The sequence below is a fragment of the Meriones unguiculatus genome, chromosome 7 (assembly GCF_030254825.1).
Source record: "Meriones unguiculatus strain TT.TT164.6M chromosome 7, Bangor_MerUng_6.1, whole genome shotgun sequence".
In the NCBI taxonomy this organism is placed as follows: Eukaryota; Metazoa; Chordata; class Mammalia; order Rodentia; family Muridae; genus Meriones; species Meriones unguiculatus.
Genome location: NC_083355.1, coordinates 34,878,460 through 34,897,926, shown reverse-complemented (window position 1 = coordinate 34,897,926; position 19,467 = coordinate 34,878,460). Strand labels below are relative to the sequence as shown.

The window sequence follows — 19,467 nt, the reverse complement described above, 5'->3', positions numbered from 1 at the left end:
CCAGAGCCAGCTTCCTGTTTATAATTCATACCTTTTTCTACTCAACTGTGGTTTTTTCCTGCTCTCTAAATTTGGTCATAGATATGCTCATAATTCGTTCTATTTGTTCATCTGAATTTTTTCCAGAAGTGTATTATATGGTATACATTTGGTTGGGGTCAGGGTGAGTGAAACAAGCCTTACTTTTTCCAATTTTTGAAAATTCAAAATGTTTTTGCTTTCTCCATGTGGATTTTTTGCAGACTGAACTTGATAACCAATTCTTAAGATTTTACATATTATTAGGGACCTCAGGATAGGGCCTTCATTAAGATATGTTAGAATGTCAGGCTGAGAGCCTCCTCTGTGTGGACCCCGGGCGCCTCTTTTGTGCACTCATTCTCAGATAGGTTTCTGGACTATCTGTGGCAATCTCTTCTCCTACACCCAGGCCTATAAGAAGGGGAACCTGGGTATGAATTACTGCGAAGCTCTGCTTGCCAGCATGGCCACCCTTGGTATGTGTCCTCACTTTCATGTTTGTAAATTTTTCTTCTTTCAGTTCCTGGAGCCAGCAGAAATGTGTTTCCCCCTTTCACAATAATAAGTAAATAGAGTTTTAGAGGCAGGACAGGAAACGATATCATGGGCTGACATATCCAGGGATATTTATTGATGACTTTGCTGTTGGCAGGACAGAGTGTGTGTCACTTGTCGTTAGCAGTAACAATTTCAGCACGTTCTATTCTTTTTATTTACTCCGGCGGCAGCATGTTTCTGAACAGGGCCACTGGCTGTGGGTCAAGAGGTCAGACTTTGAGGTTAAGAGCTGATGGGTCACTTGCTGTTAACTTGAGGTTAGCAGTTTGTGGGGGTTTCTTCACAGATTTCTTTCTATTTTTGTGAAGTGCCAAATTAATCTTGCCCAGTTTTTGACTACTATCCTTTCTGACCTGAGTTTTTAATCCTTCTATCATCAAGGTATTTTTCTTTCCCATCCAAGTCTTTTTCCAGCCCTTGTCCTAGGCTGCGAAGCAATGCTTGCACTAAGATATAAAAACTTTCTTCTGTTTGGCAACCAGATGCCCCCATTCAAATGCAAGTCATTGTTCTGGACTGTTGAGTGTCAATGGATTTTCTCTGTACTTCCACACCAAGTAGCCAGAGCAGATCAGAAGTCTAGGATTCTAGTCATGTGTTTTCATCCAAGACAGTTCATCTCTCTATTCCCACTGTTTAAATAGTCTCCGAGTCTTACACTGGCAGCTTTTGTTGCTGTTTGACGTTGATGATCTGTTTGTTTGGAGCCTGAGGTTGGGAAGCTCTTCTAACTGCATTCTGCAGAGAAAGGCGTCATCTCTTAAAGTACATTTGTCACTGAAAGCTGTCTGTACAAAGGGGCTTCTCGTATTGTGTATGTTCTCTGCCTTTTCCTCAGGAGAGCTTGCAGCAGGGCCTCTTGGAAGTGTGTACAGGCCACCTGCTAAGAACTAAATGGGCTGTAGGTCTTTTACACGGCATTCTTTATCAAAGAGCTCAACTTATTCCATTACTTGAATTTTTATATCTCTTTAAAAAATTGTTACTGGTGATTTCATTTTTCTTTATAATCTTAGTGGAAAGCCCATCTTTACATGAGAGCACAATGAGAGCAAAATGGATACCAGCAAAATACGATGTTTAATGCACATGTGTCAGAGTGCAATCCTAAGTATAACGTGTTCAAAGAAGGAGTGTGCAAGTGTGTGTTTGTGTGTATGAGACATACATACAGATTAAACCTAGGGTTTTGTAAGTCCTAGGAACCTAGTCCTTACTGATAAACTCACTTTCAGATCATAGCATACTGTGAAAAATGAACCCAGCAGGATGGCTCACCAGGAAATGCTTCCTGCCATGCCTAACTATCTAGGTTTGATCCCTGGGAATCACATAATCAAAGGAGGACACCATCATCCCTGGGTTGTCCTCTGACCTCTGAACATGCCTGCACACACTTATATTCACATTCGTATACCACACTCACATTAATGCACACACTGGCACATACAATGAATGAATGAATGACAATAAAGCAAGCTTTTTTTATTTACGAAAACAAACAGGAAAGTCTTCTAGTACCAGTGGTACTGTGAGTCCGTTCTTTGTGGACGCGCTTTCCACCCCCACCCCGCTGTCCCCTGGTGGCAGCTGCTGGGGAGGGGTCCCATGCTCCAGTGGATGACCCATACACAACCGTGTAGCTGTGCTGGGACTTAGTGGGCTCTCGGGAAAAGAGGCGTGGAGTTTCAAGGGGTGGAAAGACCACATCTCATTAAATGCGTGTATGAAATTTTAAATGACAAAGAAAAGTTGTTTAAAAAATAATTCAGTCTCTATGGCAGCCTCCTCAAATGGATAATAATGACTAAGGTATTGGAAAAGAAACAAAGAAAATTAAGACAGCATAGAAAAACTCAAAGATCAAAAATAATTATCTTCATTAACAAAATATGGCAAGGAGGTGGGGCGGACAGGGACCATAGGATTTAGACCTTAAGACATTCAAGTGTCTGCACAAGGAGGAAGGCTAGGGTTCTCCCATATGAAATCAGTAATATCTTAAAGATGACCATAAAGATAGGTATTTGTGGGACCAGCAAGATGGCTTAGTGCACTGTGGCACCCCACTGGCTCCCACAAAATAAGTAAATATTAAGTTTTAAAGAGAAATCAGTTGCTGGTCACTATCAAAAGCCGTGGGCTGCATGAAACTACATACCTATAGGGGCAAAGGTAGGGTGTCCCTCCACTGTATCTTCTGATTGACTTTTCCAGAATTAAAGAGGAATCAATGCCTTAACTGCCTAATAGAAACTGGGCTCCAGACTATAGGTCAGCGCTTCCATGCCAGCCTCTGTTAGCTGCAAGGTAGAATGGAGTCTCCACATAGGAAGTAGAGCTCCTTTAGATGAGCTGCCAATCAAATACCAAGAAAGCAGACTTTAAAGTGAGCAGACAGGAAGATGGAATCATTCTGATAAAAGGAAAACGATAAAGCAGTCTGGGAGTGGGGACACCTTTATATTTAATATCTTCAAAAGGTCAAAGAATAGTATTATTAAAACAAAAAATTATAAAACAAAAGTTGACTGAAATGAAACTTGAAAGATAAGTGTAAAGTATAGAATATAAAGAAGAGCCAGATATTAGTAGTACAAAAATATGGACATTGCAATATCTAACTATTTTAGGCTATGTTTGTACTGTATCTTACAAAGATAAAAGCATAATGTATAAGATATGAATAGTTAAACACAGAGTTTAGAAATGCTAATGTTTATCTTAAAATAATTGTACAATTAATTAATTATATAGGTAAAAGCAGTAATGTTTGTAAAATAAGTAAAATTTTTCTAAAATTAAAGAGGTTTAATCCCCCAAAAGGAAACAGCTTGAGTGGGTAATTGGAAGAAATATATTTATATCATTGCCTGTTATAGTAGATAAAAAATAATTGATTCTTTTTAGCTGGCAGTGAGTTAAAGACATTTAACCTATGTAGGTGTGAAATGTTGGCTTATGCTAGACTTTTCTTTTTTTTTTTTTTTTTTTTGAGATTGAGCCTGGTTGTAACCCTGGGCTATACTTCAGCCCAGACAAACTTAACACCTTCTTCAGACTCCTGAGTTACTAGGACTGCAGCCATGCACATCCAACTAATGTCACCCTGCTCACCGATAAAACTAGGTGTCAAAATGATGGATGATACATCAAAATCATAAATGAAAAGAATTTTTATTGTAGTACTATACCCAGCTAAAATAATCATTTGGTTCTTTCGTACTGTGGCAAGAGCTGACCACTGTGGCACTCTTTCTCAAAAAGCCATTTGTTTGTTTGGAGACTGTGTAATTGTTGCCCAGAGCAGTCTGCAACTCTGAGATCAAGTGGCCCTCTTGCTTCACGTAGCTAGGACTTCAGGCGCCACTCCAGTACCACCTTTTAAAGGTACACTTCACTATGAAAATGCAAGTGTGAAAAGAAAGGATGGTAAGCAGATTTCAGAATGACATTGATGATTAGCTTTAAATGTCATGATAACGACAGTAATGACTTCAGTGTCATAGTTTGTTCAACAAGACATTAATGATGAGTAAAGTTGGCGGGGATGCTCGGTGGCAGTTGAAGCATGCCCAAACAGGAGTAATGTGGGAAACCCTGGGGAAGTGATATTTAAAGGTCTTGTAAGCACACGGAGAAAAGATTGTTAGAGGCAACTAGTAGAGTGAAAAGCAGGAAATACCATAAGATCAAATGATAGACATCGACTTCAATTTATTAATAACCAAGGACCCATAACTTTAAAGTTCTAAATTCTGACTATAGCAATGCTTTTTGCTTATACCTGTGGTCGGAAATGTTGAGGCATGTTCCTCTGTTAGCAGCAAGTAAATTTATTTTCTTTTCTTCACTATTATGAACATATTCAGTTAGATTAAGAAAACACGGTCTTGGAGTATCACCAGCTTCATCATTAGCTAATCAAAGTTCATAGAGGCTTCAAAGATCCCATCAGCGAACTCCCTCTGCAGATGAAATTTCCATCTTGTGTGAGAACAGCCTAGACTTCCGAGCTGCCTTTCAAGCACTTCCAGACCTCAAACTTCCGAGGGTTTAACGCTATACCGAGTGTGTGCCTCTTAACTCATAGCTAAATTTCCTTTTGGATTGCTTTCAAAGACTGAAAATGCCTGTGTCAGGAAATACCTTCACTTTCCATCCAGCAGCCCCCACCCTGCCCTGTTTCTCAGCTGTTCTCCCCTCCAAGATGGGTTCACGTTTAAGTACAGTTGCGGATGATAGTCTCCCTTAGCCATGGCCAGTCAGCCAGCCTTCAACTCTTTCCTCCTCATTTCCCAGCCTTCTGTCACTGCTTTTTCTGTTCAGTTAGACTCTCAGAGTAGGTGCCAGTGACTGAATGGTCCCGAGAATGATCAAATACCGTAAGCCTTTGATGTCCATAGATCTCACTGTAAGCACTAACAAATTTTAATTACATTTCTTTCTTCTTCATGAATACTATTTGCACTTTGGGCCAAACGGACAATATATGAAAGTTATGACAGTTTGCTATTTATTCTCTCATTCCCATTTAACATAGATAAAACATAAGCCATCCAGGATAATTCATCCCTAATGGAATATTTATTATACCCTTTCTTCCCATCCCTGGGGCGCTGTTTCCCCCAACTATACTCTCTCTCAAGCTGTTGCACAGGATTCTGGTTCACAGTGACTACAGCTCTCTGCAGCTTGAACGGAGACTGCCCTCACTGCTCTGAGAAGGAATGATCTGACTGCCTCTCCGCAGCAAGGAATGTTTACAGTCTGCAGTAATGATCAAAAGCCTAGACTGATTTTTATCTTTGTGTCCTGCTAAGGAATGAGTATCTAACTATTTTCTTGCTGGACAGTGATACCAGAAGCATGGTTTCAACTCCTTTCTCCTTCTCCAGAGCCTAGAAAAACGTTGCAAACTGCAAGTCTGTCTTAAAGAACATCTCAGCTTCATACATGGACAAGTATCATTTGATGCTGCTGATCCAGAGCCCTTCCTGTGATCCTCCCTGAAATCAGTGGAGCCTGAAGAGAAGCTATTCCATTGCAGAGTGAATCTCAGAATTTATTTTTTCAGCTGATACTTGCAGTCCTGGATCCAGGGACATTTGCCCAAAGGGACACACCGGTCCCGCGGACCGCACTGTGCAGCCATTGTCTGAACTGTCGCAGGGATAGCGCGTAAAGCTGTCTGCATAGCGTGCTAACCCTATCAGGGTCAGTTCCAGCCTGTGGCCGCTAAAAATGAAAACCAGGCCCCAACCGGGACAAGAGCAGGGTCAACAGCTGGCAAAGGATATGGCAATCATTTATATAAATATGCTTTCTCAAGCCCACAAAAACAAAAAACCCCAACCCAACAGCTGGGAAGGGTTGGAAGTAGCCCCGAGGCTGGTTAGTCCCCTTCCAGATGGGGAGGTTAGACTGGGGCTAGCCAGGCTGCTCCACATAGACTTCCGATTCGCATTAGAAATGAAAAGAGGAGAGGAAAGGGAAAAGGAAGAAAGGCTGCAAGCATGACTGCTCTGTTTTTCACCTAACTTAATCAAATAAGCGGAGACTTTCCGAGACGGAAGGCTTGCATTTATCGGTATTCACGCTCTGTTTTTTCTGTTTATCATAGCGTCTGATACACTCCTTAACTGCTTAAACAGAAAGCATATATGCTGTAAAGTATAGTTTATATATAATGTCATGGTTATTTGTAGACAGATTGAAGAACCAATCTCAGATTTATGTCCTGTTTACATCTTCCAAACACTTATGTAGAACATTCAATGCTAGAGAAGATAATAATTGCGGTGCTGGCTCACTCCCAGAATTTTATCCAAGGGATAGGGTTTGTTTTTGTAATTTGATTTGCTTTATAATGCATCGTTATATTCCATCTAATATATCCAGCAAAATAACGAGGGCCACTTTCCTGGGTTCACCTTAAGGTTGTACAACATGAGGCGAAGTATTTTCTTTGTAACCTGTTGATGCTCGGAAAGGCAAAGGTGGGAAGCCTCGGGCTCTCTGGTGCTTCCAGAGTGACACAGTGAAATAAAAAGCAGCACCATGATGCTGACAAATTGTTGTCATAGTTGAAAAACAGACAGTCTCTCCTCATGGTGGAGAGCTCCACAGAAGTCAGATGGAGCAGCAAGGAGCACTTTCTTCCTTCTCGGCCTTATATTTGCTTGAGGGAAAGATGACGTAATGATAGCATTTGTAGGTGTGGGATGAGCTCACCATGTCACAATCCTTACAGAGATATTAAACGGGGTCTTACACCACAATTGAGGCCCGGTCTTAGAGACTGCTAGTCTGATACAGGAGTCAAATATTGCGTTTTCCTTCTCCATAAACAATCATTGCAGCTTTACTCACAGACTGTCATGACCTAGGAGCTATGATGACTCTGTCAGAGAGCCCGCAACATGCATGCCTCCATTCAGAGTAGTGGACATCAGGAGAGATATGAGTGGAGGAGGAATGGACTCTTAAATCAGGTGTGCCTCTGCCCACTGTGATGCTGAGAGAGAATGTACAGAGCCAGTCATCCAAAGCCTGCTTCCTGGCTGACCAGCTTTACTGCATGGTAGTATGTACATGTCGTGTCACTTTGTTCTGTGTCCCTTTAGTATCAAAGCTATCATTGCTTAAGCACCAGTGTTTTAGTAGAAGGTCTGATGGCTTCTAGATAATGGTTTCGTCCTGTAAGTTCCAGATTAGTATACTAGATGTTGGTCAGAGAGTTCTTATGATTGGTCTGGTCCTAGATGTCAACTTTCCGTAAAACAACATAGATAAGGATTACTGATGTTTGTAGCTGCTGGCTGGGGCAAGTGAGCGTGCTCAGGAATCCTTGGTGTGATTCAAGCACAGGGCTTTTTAATCAGTTGCTCATCTAAATAAAGTCTTGTATTGCTGTGTCGTTGTATACTAATACCAGGATAGCCCCTCTCCCCACAGACACCTTTTACCTCAGGTCACGCAGTGGGTCTGTCATTTTGCAGGAGTGTGAGAGTGGACGTGGATAGCATTCCTTCTGCCTTCTCCTGTCACTTGGCCATTTCTTTGAGATCTTAGGACTTTACTTCTGTCACCTATTTGGCTTTAAAACATTGTTCAGTTGGCCTCAAGTACTTTGGCATGTATCTACATACTTTGAGTGTGAAAATAAGACAGGTTCAGGAACATGCTCAGAACTTGAGAACTGTTTAATTCGCTGGCCCTGTGCCCACACACGTGACCCCACATCCACTCACTGCGCCCACACGATTCTGGTCAGAGTGCTGCTGTCTAGTTTACCATCATGAGGCATTTGATAGGCATGTGCTCCTGAAGCTGTTTAGTTGGTGAAGCTTAAAGCTTACTGATGCTCTCCTTTGACTGGTGCCTCTCATCCATACCTACACACTAAGCAACCTTCAACGTATCTCACCCTGATTATCAGAAATAGCACAACTGAGGCAAGCATGTTCACTGTTTTGGATTACATGAAGGACAAAATCTTCAAACCAGCCTTTCCTTCCTCAACTTAAAGTCGGACTTACCTTATTTACTTTTCTAACCTCTCCCTTCCTAAGATACGTGAGTGTGGGGATAGTCCGAGAACATACTCCCTTTCCTCCTCCTTCTCGTAGATTCCCATGTACCATATACAGACACAAAACACAGACATTGGGGTCTGTTCTGTTGTATGTGCTGAACATGCAGCCCACTTCCCATGGGCTTTCCTCCCCGCACTGCCCCAGATCGAGCTACATCCCTAGCACGTGATACAACTTCATTCTCACTGTAGCTTCCCTCCTTTAGATCAATGGTCACTCTTAGCTGTCTCAGCCAAAGCAAAGCTGTGATTGACACTATACCCTTAAGTGTATGGATTCATTGCAGTTACCTACTCACATTTTTTAACCTTATAATTTATGGCTTGACTGCACCTTGTAAAAGGTTTAGGTCTGGGATAATAACTACAATGCCCAAGTCAAAGGGAATTCTTTTGGTGTGGACAGATGTGAATATTCACAGTGAACTCTGGGGCAGTGGCTTCCTCAGATGATCATCTCTCTCCAGCAGCAGTCGCAGCTCAGTTTCCCCAGGACCCTGTGATCTTTGTAAGTGTGTTCATGCCATTCATGTCCTCAGCATTAGATCCTATCTCCTTTCAAAAGCCCTGGAAAGCTGGTTTGCTAAAAACTACCTGAGAATGTCTTCTCAGACATCCACTGTACTGCAGGGCACAGGGGCCATGACCTCCTAACCTTACAGGTTAGAGGTCTCTTGCCTTTTGATCTTTCTTGGTTCCTTAGTTCTTACCTACTTCCTCCTCAACATTCAAGCCTTGTTATATAAGGAAATTGGAAACACCATTTTGGATGAGATAAGTTGACTTTCCTCCCCGAATAATGCAAAAAGATGACTTAAATGGAAACACACTTGGTCAAAAACTGAGCAAAACTAACTTTGACTTCCTGTGTGAGCCAGGAAGCTCTTCATGTTCATGTCTTATCTTCTCTTTTAAAAAGAAGCGGGCAAGCAAATACACAGAAAACCTGAGCTCGAGCTGTTGGCTTTAGTGATAACAGTTTTTATAGGTTTCAGTGCGACCTGCTCAGGACCTGCTCAGGAAGTCAGAGCCCAAGAAAATGAGAGGTAGACTCAGAAACTGAACAGCTTAGTTTGTGTCCTTAGTAGCCAAAATAATATTCTGTTCATGATAGTAATGACTAAGGTCACTTGATGTTCACTGTAGTTAAAACGTCTTCAAATTCATGATCTTGTAGACACAGTAATGCAGTAAGAGATTGTTGTCTTCATTCATAACCCTGGAACTGAGTTTCACACTCTGGACATGCCAAAAACCATGCATTCAGTAGCAGAGCTAGTGTGGAACACTGGCCTCCTAGATCCCAATCCTTGTTGGAGAGGCTTAGACTAGAGCAGATTTCTTTTGATTTTGTATGTATGTATGTATGTATGTATGTATGTATGTATATGTACACTCACATATATGTGCACACATGTGTGTGTCTGTGTGTGTCAAGGTTAGAGGACAACCTCAGATGTCATTCTTCAGCAGCTGTCCACTCTGTATTTTGAGATAGAGTCTCTGATTGGCCTACAACGGGCCAGCTAGACTGACCCAGCGATGAGACTCTGTCTCCTCAGTGCTGGGATTACAAGCGTGTACCTCTGTGCCTTTTTTTTTTTTTTTTTTTTTTTTTAACATGGATTCTGGGGATAGAACTTAGGTCTTCATGCTTGCCATGCAGGCACTTTACCAAATGATCTATTCCCTCCTTTTCCTCTGATTCTTAACCATTGTGGTTTTATCTTCCATTTAGCTGGCTGATCTTTGTTGCATTTCTACTATCCTGATAGGGACCACATCCAGCACCTCAGGCCTGGAGACAAGTGCTCTGAGCTACGCCACTCCCCCGTGCTTGTTACATATAGCGCATCACTCTAGCTTAATAATGAAGTATAGATATTTCAAATAGAAGTGGAAACTGCAGGCAGGCATAGCGGTACATACCTGCAACCATAGCACTTTCTTCAGAGGAACAAGTAAAATACTTTTGAGCCCAATGCTAGTATGGGCTAGGAAGAAACTCTCTAGGAAGAAAAGGAAAAAAAAGAAAACCCACAATGCTGGGGGGTAGGGGGGTAGATGGGTAGGTTAGTTATTTTGTGCTTTTCTACATGTGTAAGGCCTTGGATTTAATCTCCAGAACCATATGAAACTAGGGGTGAGCCAGGCAGGGTGGGACCTGGGCCTTTATTCCCAGCACTAGGAAGGCAGAGGCAGCCGCTCAGATCTCAGTTAGTTCAAGGGCAGCCAGGGCTACATAGAGAGACCTTGTCTTAAAAAATAAAGAAAAGAAAAAGAGAAGAAAGAAAAACAAACAAAAAAAAATCTAGGTGTGGTTGACTCATTGTAATCCCACCAAAAAGGAAGTAGAGGCCAGATGATTGTGCATTCTAGGTCATCCTTCACAACACAGCAACCTGGGTGACATGGGGCCCTATTTCAAAAACATAGAACCCTCATATTGGATTATGGAGATTATATCATGAACTCTGAGTCATTTTTAGCAGAACAGATACTTAGAATTCTTAGTTAGAACTCTTTACCCATCTAGCAGGCTGAACAAAAGAGGACAACTACCTTGTTAAATAATAGCTCATTATTCAGTTGTCATTTAGTTCCAGTAAAATTATAGGCTCTTTTTTTTTTAAATAAATTAAATACATTTAAACGTGTGTCAGAAATCAATGGCAGCAATGTTTCCTCTTCATTTCAATTGCCTACCAGTGACAAAGTTGGACTAGGGAAAGTCATTGTCTACCCAGTATTAATCACCCGCTTTCTGACTTCCAAGCCCACTGAAGTCTGTGTGTGTGTGTGTGTGTGTGTGTGCGCGCGTGTGTGTGCGAGCGCGCGCGCGCGCGCGCTGAACTGCCAGCTGAACAAGGGGTTGATCGGTATAATGTGAAAACCATCGTTTGCTCCTGCAAAGAGGGTCCAAGAGGGATTCCTGAGGCTGGGAACATGAGCGGTGAGCAGCGTTTTTATATGGCTAAACAGCCAAACCTGGAGCTGTGTCTATTCCCTCCTCCTGCTTGGATGCAGTTCATAGTGCAGGGCAGGCAAAGTCCTTCCTCCGCAGAAAAGAGCCTTTCCGCCCTTCAGTGAGGGGAAGGGCTAGGGCAATGCGAAGGTGCTTCATGTGCAAGGATTCTCATATTAGAGCTCCCAGCAGTTCCTAAGCTGCTTGTTTTACCCCATTTTCAAGAGCTTATAATATCTGAAATGACTAGCCTGTCCTAATGCAAACAATAAGGTTGGGTCAAGATTTAATTCCAGATCTGTCACCATACCCCAAACCCTTCCTTGCCTCCCCTGAAGCATTTATTAAATCTCAGAAATACTTTTCTTCCCTCATTTTTTTTTCTTCCTAGTTAAAAAGTTGGCTTCACTTCTGAATTTCCTTGTTTTTCTCTGACTGAATCTGCCTGGATTAGGATATGATTCAATTGGCTCAAAATTCTTATTTGCTCTATGGATAGAGCAGGTCAACTTGGAGAAGCTGGCCTAGAATGCTGCTGTTAAGAAAGAGCAGCTGCGATGGGGCCAGCCCTAGGCTAAGGAGATCCCAAGGCAACATCCCGTATCGCCCTGGTTGTCTGCGACCTTTGGGAGCAATAGAACCCTCCACCAGGACTAGCAGTGACCAGTGGCTTTTCAGTGGAAGAATGGCTTCTGTCTGTCATCTCGCAGCTTGGGATCTGCATGGCTGGACTGGTGGTGTGATCCTGGTAGTAAATTAGGTGATTATGGAGAGTTAGCAATGCCTGTGCTGTCAGCTACGCTCTCCAGAAACAAAGCTCACTTCTGGGCAGCCCCAAGGAAAAAATGCTTTTCTTCACAATTGCAAGATGACTCCCTCCCTTTCCTCTGTCTCTTCCTTCCTTTCCCCCTCTCTTCTTTCCCTGCCTACCCTCTGTGCCCTTCCCTCCCTTCTTTATTTTTTGTAAGTTACTCCACACTTATCTCTGTCCCACATTCCTTCCATCTTAAATTTTAAATCCGCATCTGATCTGTGTGATCCCTCTCCTTTGAAGCCTGCTTATTGTACTGCATTCAGAGCCTAGCTTTTGTACACGGTGGCAGCCAGTACATGGGCAGACTGCTTTTCCTGAAAGAGCAGCTATGCAGTTTTAAGAAGGTATTCTGGAGTGTAAAGATTAAGGAAGAGAACTGCCTGTCGGACCCATGAGAACATTCTGCAGCAAGACTTCAAAGTGCATTCCCTCCGCATTTCTTCATGGGGGACGAAAACTTACGGTTCCACATTCCTAGAAAATCTGGAAAAGACCCAAGGGGAGCTTCATGGGCTCTGTGGGGGAAGCAGTGTGAAGGTAGTTTGCAGTTCACAGAGACTCCAGCTCCAGCTCTGCCTGCTGCACATCTTCCCCCGTGTGAGTCGCACTTCCCAGCTGGAACCCGCAACCTTGTCCCCAGCACCAAGGGCTCGGTCAGTGTCCCTGTGGAGACATCCCATCTTAGCTTTCCACAGGGGATAGCAGTGATGAGCCCTGGCCCGAGGGCTCTCACAAGGCAGAGGGGAAAGGGCAGGGAATAGAACCGGTAGACCGTTTGGTTCAGACTGTGCAGCCATGCCTGGCCCCCTTCCTTCACTGCTGGGCTTTGGCAGTCTGTCCCCAGCTGTTCAGCATGGTGACCCAAGCAGCCTGTGATTTACTAACTGTTTTACAAACATTTCCTCACCCTGGGAGGTTTGATGTGCTCCTAGCCCTCCTCAGCTCAGCCGAGCCACAGAGCCAAACCTGCCTTTGTTTACAACCGTAACGGAAATTTTCACAGAGGGGGAAGAAGCCTGCCCTGCTCTCCCAGAGTTTTATTTTTAAGTCAACACTTGCCTCGTTTATTTGCATAAACCAAGTTCTCCTACAAGGTATCCCTCCATGTTCAAATGGGAATTGCTGCCGCCCTATAAATAGAAGGAAGGTCATGTGAACAGTCCAGAAGACTCTAGCTATCCCAGCTCACGGGACCTTTACATTTAGTGCAGTATTTTTAAAAAATAATATTCCATGTTTGGATTTGTCTTTTTTTTTCCCACACGTATCAGACCAAACGTTATGTGAAAAACTTGAATTTGGGAAACATGAAGTGGAATCTTTCAAAACCAAAATACCCACGTTAAAAATAACAAGATTCGTAGCTATGCCTTTCTTAAAAGCAGGATTTATAGCCCTTGCATTAAATATTTCTAGACTATAATTGCCTTTGAAAACACAGGGGCCTCTTTCCTCCCTTCAGGTCTAATTCCCAAACTCTCGCTTAGCCTTTTCATCAGCTGTGAATGAAAACTGCATTGGAAACCACCAAATCATCAGACACATTTGAAAAACTGTCAGTGTGCTGGAAGAGAATATTAGTCCATTTGAAGTCAAGGCCCATGCTGAGAAGGAGGGAACAGACTCTGTGACACGGACGCGGTCACCTCTGCCTCCTCTCTCAGGCCACTGCTGAAAAGCCAGATATCCCTGGCTTTCTCCTCAACGTGCATGTCTGGGAAACACAAAAAAGGAGTGTGATTTTTCTCCTTTCTACCTTAAAAGGGGGAAGGACAAGCAAGAAAACAAACAAGAACAAAAAACAGGCGTCTTTTCTGCCTTCCATTCCAGGCCAGAGTAGATTTTATCACCTAAGGGATAAGCCAGAGGGCAGCTTCCTGATTTAAAAAAAAAAAAAAAAATGTGTTTTAGGAGGGAAATTTTGTTTTATTTCAACAAATCCAGCTGGTCTTCCTGGTTGGCCCCCCACATAGTGAGCAGCTATAGAACTGTCTGTTGGCCAACGGAAGACCACCAGAGAGAGAAAGAATATGTTGTGGAGGGGCCGGCCTGAGGGAAATGGCAGACAAGCACCGTAGGTGATCCTGGGAGATCCTCAGGAACTGCTGCAGACTTGCAGTGGCCACAGCAGTCTCCCCAGCCGGAATGTCACTGACCTTGACACACAAGGAACAAATTGCTCTTGGTGATTGCTCCCACATGCTTTGGGCCTGCCCTGCCTGCCTTTGGGCCCCAGTGAGCGCCGGGGGATGTGTACCTGGTTCCCGTGCGTAAGCCTTTTCTGAGCGGGCACATCCTACTCTGCCCAGCACCGAAACAGGGAATGGAGGCTTGCGAGTGCCCTGAGCTGAGAGGCTGCTTGGTCCTTGTGCCCTCAGCATGTGCTGGCGTTTTATTTCCCCAAAGCTCCTAGCAGTCTAGCCAGCAGACCAGTAGAATCTGAACTTCGCCCCCCCCACCAGAGTCAGTTGACACAACAAACATACAGTCCTAACTTCTAGCTGTCTTTAACTGCTGTAGGATTTTTACGTTTTTCCTGGCAAGCATTTGAATAATTCACTTTTTCTAGCATTTCTAATTTTAGGCACTTATTAAAATGTGCATTGAATGACTGAGTGACTGAGTAAGTGAATCATGTGTGGATCAAGAAGCCATCTCAGCCAAACCCCAAATAATTATTAGAAAATCACTGCTTCTAAAACAGGACCCCAAACTGATTTTTAGCCTAAAACCAATATATTAACTTAGTTGAACTATGACACATAAGCTTGGGTTCTAGAAGACTTGTGAACAGCGTGTGTGTGTGTGTGTGTGTGTGTGTGTGTGTGTGTGTATTACAAGAGTTTCTTTGTGGTATGAAAAAATAGCTATATTGTTATCTAAAAGTATATCTTTGGAACAGAAGACTATAGAGAAACGAGCCCCCATATGAAAGTATGGGTTAGTTCATGACTGAATAATCGTCATCGGTCCAGAAGAACTCTTTTGGAAAGAGCAAGTGCATGCTACAGGAGTAGGTCTCAAGTACTGCCTTACTTGAAGACGCAATATTAATTAATGTGTGTTGCACAGAACCCCTTGCAGTGTGCCCCTGGGAGGGAGATGATCCTCCGGCATGTCGGCTTTCTTTGTCTGCCCTCACCCTGCCATATCAGTGTTCCTCTCACCCTCCTTCCTGCTTCCCTAGTGTCAGTGCCAGCACCCCTTCCCATCAGCATCGCTGGGCAGCGCTCAGGGCACAGGGCGCATCCGTCCCTTGACTGCTCACTGCACTAAGATGTAGCCACTGTTACTGTTCTGCTCTGACAGATGGGGAAAACAGTCCAAACTGAAATATGAATGTGTCTGAGGTTTCAAAGCCAGCAAATGCTAAGCTGCCCTGGCCCCCGATCCTGTTCCTGATTGATAACCCAGGAATAGGATTTTGTTTTGCTTCATAAACAAAACTGCAGTGAACATCCCCAGGACTGTTTTCTTGTGTGCTACTTTTTTCTTCTGGCTGGTTAATGTCTTAAAAGTATAGATATTGGTGGGTGGGTGACTGAGTGGTTAAGAGCACTGGCTGCTCTTCCAAAGGATCCGGGTTCAATTCCCAGCAACTACATGGCAACTTATAACCCTTTTTAACTCCAGTTCCAAAGAATCTAGTACCCTCTTCTGGCCTCCGCTGACACATGGCTTACATGTGGTACACAGATACATATGCAGGTAAAACACCCATGCACATAACACATGCCTGTGATCCCAGCACTCGGGGAGGCAGAGGCAAGTAAATCTTTGTGAGTTCAAGGCCAGCCTGGTCTACAAAGTGAATCCAGGATAGCCAGGTCTACACAGAGAAATCCTGTCTGGGGAAAAAAAAATCCAACAAACTAGTTTTATGAAATATTATTGACTTGAGCCAGGCAGTGGTGTTGCCTTTAATCCCAGCACTCAGGAGGCAAAGACAGGTGGATCTCTGTGAATTTTATGCAGTTTCATGTACAAAGCTTCATGACAGATAGGGTTACATAGAGAAACTGCCTCAAAACAAAACAAACAAAGACTGTGTGTGTGTACATACACATACATACATATACAATACATATACATATTTAAAGTACAGATTTAGTGCAGGAGGTTTTGTGGGTTTTTTTTTCTGGGGCTAGTGGGTTCTGCTCTACATTCCCATATCTGTTTTATGTAGACTTTTTTCTGTATTCGTGTTATTTAAAGCTGGACTTTTCCAAGGACAAGAGAATTTCCTTCTGGTGTTCTGCTCGGCCCTTGCAGAGTCTCTGACTCACCCTGCTGTTGAATCTAGACTTTTACTTTCTAGTATTGTGAGTGAATAATAGTGAATCACTAAATAAATGATGATAAACGTCATTAGAGAGCCAAGGGTTTTTCTTCTGTTACGGACTCTTCCCTGGCTTAGCTTGACTTTGTCTTAATCTCATCAGTTCAGCAACATTTGAGGAAGAAGAGATAAGCACAGGGCCAGCATGTATGTTATAGTCGGATGTTTTGTTTTTGCTTTTTAATGCTGCGTATGCCTGTGTGCCCACAGGCTTATATGTTCAGGCACACTCATGGAACTTGAAGGAGTCAGGGTCTTCCCCTCCACTGTGGGGTTCAGGGATTGAGCTCAGGTGTGCACAGCGAGCACTTCAGCCCGAGTCTTAATAAACTTGTTGATCCCATGCTTCTTTGGAGAAGACAGGTCCCCATGTTGTTGGTTTTCCCTAGTACAGGCTTCAGACACATTCTGTTCCCAAAGAGACTGTGTAGAAAAATGTATGTAGCTATCTTTTCCTCTTTGAAATGCAGCTGTCCCTGAATCAGCGACCATATCAGCGCACCAGTGTCCTCTGCAAACTTGTGACCCGATTCTGAAGGAAGTGATCCAAGAGTGGTTTTGATGCCAAGGACGAAGTGCTAAGAGGAAACAGAAAGGAAGAAATGGCAGAGAAAACACACACAGCATGTCTTGTATACCCCAGATCCTTTGGATGTTTACCGTGCAGTTTCGACAAGGGACACCCCGAGTGATACCTCGCCTTCAGGACTGCCGAGGTGTTAAACATGTGGGCTCATGTTCCATCCCTGCAAAACCAGCAGCTGTTCTCAGCTTGACAACCCCAAGTAAACATTGCCTGTGCGGAGAGTGAGTCTCGAGTGGTTGAATAAAAACCTAAAAGCTGTTTTGGGAAAAGCATTAAAAAAAAGAAAAAAAATCAACAACCAAAGGCCACCCGGAAACAACAGCTAGTAAAGAAAAAGAAAATCCCACTCTGATAAGCAGAATGCCTTATCCTGTGGAGTACAAACGGCACTAGAGCCACTTTAGTTTTAAAAGGTTTGGATATGACCTTGTCTTGTTGCTGAAAACCATGTGATTGTCTCGGTTATGGTGATTTTTTAATAAAATGTAATTATCTGAATAATTAATTTATTTGAGTACTCATCTGTATCCTCCAATCACAGAGGCCAGAATGTCAAAGATCAAGTAGACTGGGAAAATAGGAAAATTCTCATTATCAAGGCAAAGGGTGGAGGGAAAGGACGAAATATTTGGAATTTCAATGCAGTGGTTTCTATTTATCTGAAATGTCAAGGGCAGTGTAAAATGTATTTTTAAAATGTGTTGCTGTATGGTTTGTGCCCATTCTTGGCATGGCTATGGCTCTACAGAGGCCATTGTTCTTTGAGGAGTATGAGGGGGTGTCTTTGTCCAAAGTGACAAAAAGAGGACTTAGAAGACTGGGCTCCCTTTGTTCCTGTGCGGTGCTGTAAAATTTGGTTTGAAATTAGGACCTCAGGGAAGGACCCTCAATAGAGAGCTTTCATTTCCTGCCAGCATTTTAATCACTGTGGGGTTTAAAGTGGATGGCCAGCCAGCATAATGGCCCTATGTTTAATAGAACAGCTTGTATTTTGAAGGCCAGTGAAGGGGTCTGTCATCCGCCCAATATTCATCTTCTGTTTCCTGTCCATTTACAAAGACCGCCCACCCTTTTAGGTGGCTCCAGTGCACCATTTTGTGGTGGAACTCCTGCTATAACTTCCTTAGAGACTGACCGGGGGTGAAAGTGGTACAGCCGTCAGCGGATTGCAGGGCAGGTGGGCTAAGGAGACCCAGGATTGGGAGCTGCCCCCATCAGTTTCAAGAAGAAAGGGTCAGCTTTTGAAGAAACATGGACAACTAGAAAGGCTAAAGTTCATCCCTACCCGATCAGAACTATCAGCACCTATTGACTCGGTAGCCATGTCACATGACTGCCATGGTGGAAGGTAATGCCATCCTGTTGTACAGAGAAGGAGGTGCCCCTGTCAGGTGAACGGCCCTGTTGGTAACGGGCATGTGCAGTTTCTCTCTTATGGTGGCTCATTGACTCTGAAGGCTCCTTCAGGGAGTTATTTAAAAATTTACCTTCACAGTTAAGTTATATTCAAAACTCCTAAATGCCAGGGACACACTTTGAAAGAAAGAGCCAACTTGAAAAGGTAATCCTTATAAATATGTGTAGTAGCATGGACTTAAAACCAAGTTACTGGAGAGGGGAAGGTTCAAAGTCAGCCTAGACTGCTTAAAACCTTCTCTCAAGAGAAGAAAAAAAAAAAAAAAAGCCAGCCAGTGATAGCGCATGACTTTATTTCCCAAACTCAAGAGGCAGAGGCAGGTGAATCTTCAAGTTCAAGGCCAGAGAAACCCTGTTTGAGAAAGAGAGATGAGAGGGAGAGAGGGTTTAGTAGCCACCAATCCTGGTGACCTCAGTTTGATTTCTGGGACTCCTGCAAGTTGTAATCTGACCTTCCCTGGGACACTGCCACGATATGCCTGCATTGATACACACACACACACACACAGTGGAAAAGAATATGAATTTCTTCCTACTTCATGGCCAAGAGTCAGACAGTGTCAGCAAAAGCCTCAGTGCCACTAAATCAGCATGTTGAGCACCAGTCACTGAACCTTTTCTGTGCCCCGCAGCTGCTGTTAAAGAGGATCACAAGGTGTTTCTCGAGCTGAGTAATTGCACACTGAATGCCTGGAGCCAGAGGGCCTTCTCCCTGCTCTGTCCCTCAGCCAGGAGTGCTGAGGAAAACAGAGGCTCCACTGCCAGAAAAGGATAGGTTCATCAGGAGATGGTGAAAGGCTATATAGCCCTCATTCCTCAAAACCAAAAGGATTTTTCACAGTCTGTCATGGGTCTCATCTCCCTGGCGAGGAGGCCTTCTCATGTCCTCAGAGGGCAGGAAATGACTCTCATACTCCCTTGGCTCCCTTTGCCAAAAGGCACTCTACGGCTTGGCCAGGAAATGATGATACAGTTGCTCACCAAGGGGTCATCTTCCCCACTTCTTGAAGGTATTAAAATCTAGTTTTAGGGTGCAATGAGATGGCTGCACAAACTGTAGGGAATAAGACAAAGCAATCAGTGAAGTCTCCCAACGTCTTCCTCTGCCCTTATGTGTGCCATGTAAATGTGTGCATCCTCATACACATATGTTTACATATGTATACTGCAA

The 19,467-nt window shown here is 43.5% G+C and overlaps 1 protein-coding gene across 8 annotated transcripts in view; it reads left to right on the top strand.

Annotated features, from left to right (window-relative positions):
* The window catches only part of Bcas3 (BCAS3 microtubule associated cell migration factor), a 471,233-nt gene that overhangs the window by 295,812 nt on the left and 155,954 nt on the right, over positions 1–19,467 (top strand). Inside the window, exon 24 of one of the 8 annotated variants that reach the window (XM_060387083.1) lies at positions 16,765–17,340. The exons of the other annotated variants lie outside the window; for them this stretch is intronic. Coding sequence (XP_060243066.1) covers positions 16,765–16,856 — 92 coding nt within the window. The 3' untranslated portion in view covers positions 16,857–17,340. Of the gene's footprint in view, positions 1–16,764; positions 17,341–19,467 lie in introns of those variants that run through there. 8 annotated transcript variants of the gene reach the window in all.